The sequence below is a fragment of the Athene cunicularia genome, assembly GCF_003259725.1.
Source record: "Athene cunicularia isolate RWA chromosome 8 unlocalized genomic scaffold, athCun1 chr8_part1, whole genome shotgun sequence".
NCBI lineage: Eukaryota > Metazoa > Chordata > Aves > Strigiformes > Strigidae > Athene > Athene cunicularia.
Window position 1 is genome coordinate 30,347,737 of NW_020799109.1, and position 8,746 is coordinate 30,356,482.

Below are 8,746 nucleotides of genomic sequence, written 5' to 3' on the forward strand. Positions count from 1 at the left end.
CCGATCGGCTCATCACGCTGTTGCTATCAGTAGTGAACTCACTGAGGGCAGGAATGGATTAAAATGAAACATGTTCATCACCAGTCATTCTACCAGTGTTGTCAACTGTTTTTGTTTTTAATTATTATTGTAATATATTTTGGTTGTTTTTCTAATTTAATTCTCTCACTATCGTCTGACTGTGAACTGCGAACAGTGTTAAACTTGATGTAAATAAGGCCCTTTGAAGGGCCCCTTTGCCTGTCGTTCCACAAAGTTTTGCCAATTTGCATTTTGTTTTAAATAAAGGTTGCAATATTTTATTGGCAAAAAAACCCATGAGTATATGCTGCTTTTTTTTCTTAAGGAATATTTGAAGCTGCTCTGTACTAACATGAAGTTTGTTATTTTGCATAGAAAATACAAGATTATTATAAACCTGTTAAAAAAAGAAATAATGTAATTCTGCCAGATTGCAAAGAAAAGCAGTAGTTTTATTTATGCCCTTAAAATTGAACTGAGTGTTGCCATGGCATGGTCAGAGGAGAGCGGTTCTTGCTGTGGGGTCTGTATCATCAAATGCTATTCTGAAACATACACGTGTGACCTGGCAGAGCGCAGGGTCTTGTGTCATCAGTTTGACAGTTGCCCTCATTCCTAAACACCACCACCTCCATCAGAAACAGTGAGACCTGCTTAATGTGCTAACTTCATCCCAGCCTGGCACCAGCAAAATGCCTGAAAAAGTGACTCCCTTCCACTCCCAGCAGTATCAGTCTAACCTGGACACCTGAATATTCTGTTCTGTTTTAAAAAAATTATGGCTTATCCTGGCCTGTACAACCTTCTAAGCAACTAAGCTTCAACTAACTTAACTTTCTAAACTTCCTGCCCAGGTTATGAAACGCACCCCAAGTTGTGTCTGCCTGCAGGGCTGTGTCCTCTCTTCCCTGGATGCGTCTCCCTCCGGTGTTCCCCAGGCTGAAGCTTCAGGCTGGACTCTTGAGTCCAGAGATTAACCACAAACCAAGTCTTAAGAGTGCCTGATAACACTGCAGGCTGGCACAGGCCCTAAGGTCCAACTTGGAGACAACACGTAAGTTTAAACTACCTTTGCAGCAGCTGAGCAGTAAGAAAGCAGCTGGCTCGGCTTCCTGCCTTGGACTATGAAGCCTCCTTTAGATAGTGGAGCCAGCATGCCTGGAGGGAAACACAGACTCAGAGTCTGTGGGACTCCTGTGTCTGATCAGTCTTTTCCCAGAGGTTGTGCTGCTCATCACTGGCACCGTGGAGAGGTTCAAAGCTTAAAATAGATCCAAGGTCCGCACACGCGGCGTGCAGGGAGGTAAACCCTGTCCTTGGCATGTGCTGTTTCACCTCATCGCCCCAGCACCGCTGTGTTGGAAGGCAGTTTTAACCTCGAGGTCACAGTGATTCCAGTAACACTGTTGAAATTTTTTGGTCCTGCTGTAACATACTTATCACCTGGCAAGTACCCAGACAGCAAACAGCCCCTCAGTGTAGTAATGCTGATACCAGCCAAACAAACACAGCATGCAACATACTGGAAAAAAAAAAAAAAAAAAAAAAAAAAAAAAAAAAAAAAAGAGCAGCCAAGCTTGCAGCATCCCTGAAAATCTGAATGCAGTCGCAGCCTGTTCCTTCAGCCACCATCTTCCTCAGCCACCCTTTGCTCTTGAAAGGGGAACTAGTATCCCCTTTTTCATTGTTGTGCTGGTTTTGGCTGGGATAGAGTTAATTTTCTTCATAGTAGCTAGTATGGGGCTGCGTGTTGGATTTGTGCTGGAAACAGTGTTGGTAACACAGGGATGTTTTTGTTATTGCTGAGCAGTGCTTACACAGAGCCGAGGCCTTTTCTGCCTCTCACCACCCCACCAGTGAGCAGGCTGCGGGTGCACAAGAAGTCAGGAGGGGACAGAGCTGGGACAGCTGACCCCAACTCAGGGGTATCCCACACCATATGGTGTCATGCTCAGTGTATACAGCTGGGGGAAGGAGGAGGAAGAGAGGGGATGTTCAGAGTGATGGTGTTTATCTTCCCAAGTCACTGTTATACCTGATATGGCCTTCTGGACTTGGCTGAGCACCTGCCTGCCCATGGGACGAGGTGGATGAATTTCTTGTTTTGCTTTGCTTGCACAGGCAGCTTTTGCTTTACCTATTAACTCAACCCATGAGTTTTCTCACTTTTAGTCCTCTCATTCTCTCTCCCCCATCCCACTGGAGGGGGTGAGTGAGCAGCTGCCTGGGGCTTAGTTGCCAGCTGGGGTTAAACCACAACAGTTCTGCAGTGAAGCAAATGTGCTTTTCACCCAACTGCTTCAAAAAAAAAGAAATTCAGTAGAAGTTCATCTTATCCCCACAACTGCTTCCAAACAACGAAAGACTCCAATGAGAGGGACACTCCAAAACAAGAGGCTATGGATTTGACATCTCCAGAGGAGATTATTCAGTCATTTTCTCTATACAGGGGCTGCCCTGCACAAACCATGATCCTGGCACAGGTGTCCCTGAGCAGCAGACACCTTGTGAATGCAGGAGAGCAACAGAGAAAAAAAAAAACAACTAAGCTCTGGCAAAACAGTTCTGTGCAATCTTGTGACGTGACAGAGAAAACTGGGGACAGGGATGAGGATGTAGCTTATGCTGGACTGTCTCAATAGGAGCAGCCTGTCTCAGGCCTTCCTTCATTACATGGTAACAAACCAAGGGCTTGGATGTCCCCACTGACATGAAACAAAGCACCTGCCAGCACAACCCAATCACTACTTCAGGCTACTATCTGCTAAAAGAAGGGACTTAAAAAAGACTGGACAGACTTCAAAGGCAGCCAAGCACAGGCTGTCCCTGTGTCCCAGGAGTTAAGGTTGGGCAGGCTGTGCCTCCTCCCCTGCAAACTGCCTCGGAGTAACAAGTCTCTGTCTCTGGGCAAGCACAGGGCTTGGTAACCTGCCTGACCTTGTGCAGGAGAGCAGCTCCTGGTGTACAGAACCACCTTCACCGCTGGTGTAGTCCCACATGCTGTTCAAGGAAGGAAATAATTGATGCGCTGGGATACAGATTTGCAGCCCTGTGCAGAGAAGAGCTTCTCCTCTTTGGGGACAAACACCATCATCCTGGCCACCTCGTCAAGGGCTGCCTCGGTGTACGGAAGTCCACGGGCCAGGAAAGCATCCCGCGTGCAGAGCTTCACGTGGTGGTACTCCAGGGGCAGGAACGGCACGAAGAAATCAATGAGGTTCTCTCCAAGGAGGAGGCTGCAGGCGTAATTGTTCTCTGGAGCAAAACGCAAGACAAGACAAACTTCAAGAAGCTTCACCTGAGAGCTGTCATCCCTCTGCATACATGGTGGGAGAGACACACCCACTCGTAAGGAGCTGGCCAGAGCTTAGGCTCAACACAGACTGTCACTGCGGCTCGCCCACCTCGGCCCAAGAGAAGCCTGAATCCCCAGAGAAGCCTTGACACCTCCCTGCAGCGTTAGGCTGCCTCTCGCCACCTGGCCATTTTCAGGGCTGAAGGGGGCAAGGAGGACTCACCACTCGCTCCCTCCTTGTACCTCGCTGCTGCAGCAGTGCTGTGCTCATTGGAGTGAAGGAAGGGGCTCTCATTACAAATAACCCCGGGGTGGGGTTGGAATAAAGGCTTGTTCCACAGCACACACGCTTGTGCAGCACGAGGTGGATGGGGCGCCTGCGTAAGTGAGGCCCTGAGCTGGTGCAGAGGGGCAGGTTTGTGGGCAGCCTGCCCACGGCATCCTGCAAGCAAGCGGCTCTTACCTTCAGGCTCCTGCAGCTTCAGCTGCAGCCGCCGCTCCAGGAACTCCATGGAGATTTCCTCCCGTGCCCGGCCAGCTCGCCAGAAGTTCAGGGCTACCTCATTGATGGTGTTGCCACCGAGACTGCTGTGGACGCAGAAGGGAAGTCATTCAACCGTGTCCCCAGAGATGAACTGCCAGCAGCCTCCTCTACAGACAGGCATCTGCAATTCTGTTAGCAACGAAGGATTTGCTGTGTAGGATCAGCATCTGAAATCCTAGCACATGGAGGAACCAGCTTTCTTCCCAAAGAGCCCCTTTCTATAGGCATCTACACAGCTACCTTCCAGCCTGCCAGCTCAGACCCTGGGGCAGCTGCTTTCTCTCCCAGGATGATACCAGGAGCCAGCAGAATCCCCCCTCTCCATCAGCCCCCTGTCCTGGCTGGGACGCCATTGACCTCGCAGGTGATGCTTGGCTCCACACCAAACTTTCAACAAGCCAACTGGAAGTCCAAGTCAAAGGGCAGAGCACATGGCAGGAATCCCACTAGAAGTAAAGGTCCAGGACAGGGACTTTGAGGGGCAGCCCAGAACCTGGCAAAGCATACCCTGATCAAGGGACAAAGCAGGACAGTTCCCACGTGAGGAGGCCCCTGGGCAACCACTATGGGGGCAGCCCTGGGGTGGGGGATGCGAGATCCTGACAGTGCCTGAGGGTCCCAGGACAGCCCCTCACCTTGGGAAGCAGTTCAAGGCCAGGCAGCCCCCGAGTGCTGGCAAGGGGTTGGCTACAGCCTCAGACAACAGCCCCTAGTGCCCCACCACCCATGAGCTGGCAAGATGGGGAACCAGCTGGCTACAGAGGTGGTGGAGGGGGGAGGCAGAGAGGTGCTGGGGGGACACAGATCTCACACCCATCTTTCCTCTTGTGTCAGAGCCTCTGGACCCATTCCCCAAATGGAGGGGAGGCAAAATTAAAAAGCTGTCACTGGCTCATACCAATTCTGCTCCTGCCCAGACTATGGGAGGAGCAGCTCCTTTTCACTGAGGACAGGCAGCCAGTTCCACCCCAAACCTGGCCAAAGCTGCAACACTAGGCCAGCATCCAATGGAGCCCTGGGGCAGAGCCAGCCCTCCTCCAACACATCTGTGTCACACTGCCCCCGGGTGCAATAGAACCCCCCCCCGGATTACACACTGCTGCAGATCAAGGCACCCTGCTCCCCTCTGCTTGGTGGCATGAAGGGGCTGACGTGTCCCCCCACACCCGCAGGCCTTGCCAGGTAGGACAGGAGGTCAGCTCAGTGCAGCCAGCAGCATGTCCACCCTGCCTTGGGCAACAAGGGAGAATCTGCTGCCTCCCCCAAGGCTCCTGCTGGGGGCCCATGCAGGACAGAAACGTGGTCAGCTCCACTACTACTGGGCACATACACAGGTTCTCCCCATGGGCAGAGAGAGAAACTTCCCCAGGGAACCATCATGCCTGGAGGTCAGAACACTTGCCTGGATGGTGGGAGATGAAAGCAAATGCTCTGCCCACACCCCAGCCTAGGGGAACCTCTTGCCAGAGCCAAGCTGAAGGCTGTAACTCCTAAACTGAAGGGGGCCCCAAGATGCTTGTTGCTCCTTGGCATGTCTCACTGGCTACTTGACATCACAAAACATCTCAGTTTTGAGATGTCCCACGTCTCCCTCCAGATGCATCCCACCCAGGCTCGGCTCAGGGACAGCACTGGGGTGTGCACATGCCGAGTCCTTTCTTCCTTTGGATGGGAAAGAAACCAACTAAACCACAGGCTGAGCTGATGTCAGGAACAGGCCTCACAGCCGCGCAGGCCGATGGCAGACCTGCCTGCAGCCATGGCCAGGCAGTGGGAAGTGCCCAACTCCCACTCCCAACTAACAGTGCCACGTTGCACAAGAGCTTCCCACCAAGACCCACAGCCCCTTCTTTGCTCTCTGGAGTACGGGATCTGCCTGCTCAGCTGTGCAGGGTGACACCACACTAGCTCTGACTCTCACTGGTTTCTTGTCTCAAAGCATAGACTCAGGTATCCCAGCTAATCACAGAATCATCCAGGTTGGAAAAGACCTTGAATATCATCTGGTTCAACTACTAACCTCACACTGACAGTTCTCAAGTCCATCAGATCCCTCAGCACTGGGTCAACCTGACTCTTCAACCCCTCTAGGGATGGGGACTCCACCCCTGCCCTGGGCAGCCCATTCCAACACACAACAACCCCTTCTGCAAAGAAATACTTCCTAAGAGCCAGTCTAAGCTGGCCTCAGCAACTCCTGCAAATGCCCCATAGCCAGAGAGGATGCCAGCATCAGAAAGTAAAACTGATCATGGAGGCAAGCGCTTCCTGCAGTAACTGGACATCTTCCCCTCCCCTGCAGCCTGAGCTCCTCATATCGCACACCTCAGGCTATAAATTCCATTGCTTTGTTCCTCACCATCCCCTTGGAGACCCAGAAATCACCTGAGGAAGAGGAAGATGGATCTCTGGTAATCCACCTGGCCCTTGCTGTCATAGCGAGCCATGAAGGGCTTGATGGCATCCAGGAGGCCGAAATGAAGCTTCTCTGCCTCATCGAAGATGAATAGGGACTGCCTGCAGAGCTGCACAGTCTCGCTTATCTGCTTCTTCAGCTGAGCCTGCAGAGCAGCAGGGAGGAGTGTGAGAAGCCCAGCAGCAGTTGCTGCCACCAGGTCACCATGCAGGGGCTGAGCCTGGATGCTGTGGGTTAACCTTGGCTAAGCTAAGCACCACACAGCTACTGCCTCACTCCCTTCCACACAGCGGGACTAGGAAGAGGATAGGAAGAGCAGAATCAAGAAAATGAGTGAGTCAAGATAAAGGTCGTTCAAAAAGTGAAGGAAAGAGGAAGAAGAAAGAAAGAAAGAAATCAAAGCAAGTGATTCAAAGGCAACCGCTCACACCTACCACAAATAGACTGATGTCCAGCCAGTCTCTGAACAACGGCTTCCTATCCCAAAACCCCTCAGTTTTATTGCTGAGCACAATGGTAAATGGCATCCCTTTGGTCAGTCAGGATCAGCTGTATGGTGTGTCCCTTCCCAGCTTCTTGCACACCCCCAGCCTCCTGACTGCGGGGGCAGAGGGGGAGAAGGAGAAAGCCTTGAGGCTGTGCGAGCGCTGCTCAGCAGCAGCCAAAACACCGGTGTGTTTACTCACAGATCCAAAACACAGCACCAGCTGGGCTGCTGTGAAGAAAATGAAGTTCCCCCCCGCCAGACCCAGCACCATCCTCACAGCAACACCACATTGTGGGCTCTCACCTTGTACAAGTCCACGTACTTGTGATGGGGGAAGTGGAGGAGTGAGATGAACACCCTGACACACTCGCTCTTCAGCCCGTCCCGGTACAGGTGACTGGCCACCATCCGAGCCACAAAGTTCTTGCCTGTGCCAGACCAGCCATGGAAGGAGAGGACCAGAGCCTTCTCTGGCCGTGGGCTCTGCAGGAATCTTTGCACTGCTTGGACAACGACTTCTTTGGCCAAGTGCTGCCCATGAAGCTGCTCATTGAGGTCTGCTTCTAGCCCTGCAGGAAAGAGAGGGCAAGAGCTCAGCCTTAACTTGCAAGCCCAGCTGCTGCCGTGGGTGGAAATTAGAGGAGAAAATATGGCAGAGCTCTAAGGCCCACAGCCCTGCTGGTGGGGCTGCCTGTCTGAGAGGAGGCTGAAGAGGCATTAAAGCCACAGGGTTATTGAGGCAGCTGCCTGCGCCCTGCCTGCAAACAGACACAGATCTTCTGCTGATTCCTTCCTTCCTTCCTTTGGGAAGTAGAGGAGGTGTTTGATGACTGCAGAGCACTGGAGCCCTAATGCCCTCATGAGCTCCCAGCAGAGGAAACAGGTACCAGAGGGCTCAGGGAAAGCAAAATGCAGTGACACCTGCGCGGGGCTTACACACAGATCTGGGTGTTCCCTCCTGACCTGGGGCTGGGTATGGGGCCAGTTTGGATCCCACTCCATATGCCTGGGAGCTACCGGATGAAGGCAGGGTTTGGGGCGAACGGGAGCAGATACACTGTACAGGAAGGAACAAACTCTCATGCAGTCTCAGAACTACAAATGAATAATGGGAAACTGGACTTAGCTTGGCCCCTCACCCTCCCACCAGCTCACAACCCTGACCAGAAATGCCCTTTACTTGCATCACTTACCAAATTATACTTTTTCGTTGGTTTGGGGTTTTTTGTTTCTTTTTTAAAAGGAAAAAGCCCCACAAACAACAAAAGAGATGACAGGAAGAGGCAGCAGAGACAAGTATTACTTAGGGTCTCCCAAGCCCAGCGCAGCACCTACCCGTGAGATCGTTGATGATCCTGCAGTCTCCTGTCTTGCAGCACTTGCCGAAGCTGCAGTACCATGCAGAGAGGATCTCCAGGTAATCCTGGCCCACCAGAGGCAAGCTCCAGCCTGGAAAAGGCAGCACTCTGAGCACAGACGTGCCAGCAAGTGTTGTCTTGGCATTTTGTGCGGCTGCCCAGCTGAGGCTGGTTAATGTCCCCTCGTTGAAGTGCGGGGACTCAGACCCTGCCCCGCCAGGCAGCTCGGGCTGCGGGGAGCGGGAACAAACGCGTGCCGGTGGGCAGCGGGCTCAGGTATCAGGTGCCAGCATGCTTCCCTCACCCACACACGTGTCTGTGGCAACCCGAGGCACGGCGAGGAGGGGGATGCCCAGGGTAGTGGCCGTGGGGAAGGAGGGACAGCATCCCCAGCGGCTGGGGCACAGCAGCCCGATCTTTGGACCTGCTGCTGTTTCTGGGGCACGGGAGAGGGAGAGAAAGGAGGAAGGTGCCTACCTGGACTGGGGCTGGACTGTTCTTCCTCCTCCTCATCGCAGTGCTCCTGCCACACCTTGCATGCCAGGTACCGCCAATACTGCTTGGAGAGAGCACCCACGGCTCCCAGGTGCTTCTTCACGGCTTCGTACCTGTCTCTTATACACAT

General features: G+C 52.8%; 1 protein-coding gene across 1 annotated transcript; it reads right to left on the reverse strand.

Annotated features, from left to right (window-relative positions):
• Positions 1-2,183: 2,183 nt before the first annotated feature.
• Positions 2,184-8,746, reverse strand: TOR3A (torsin family 3 member A). The gene is made up of 6 exons (XM_026854015.1): positions 8,599-8,746; positions 8,099-8,212; positions 7,067-7,332; positions 6,246-6,421; positions 3,780-3,904; positions 2,184-3,276 (listed from the first exon to the last, which is right to left on the reverse strand). Exons 1-6 carry the CDS (start codon positions 8,744-8,746, stop codon positions 3,026-3,028), a joined length of 1,080 nt encoding a protein of 359 aa, XP_026709816.1. The 3' UTR covers positions 2,184-3,025.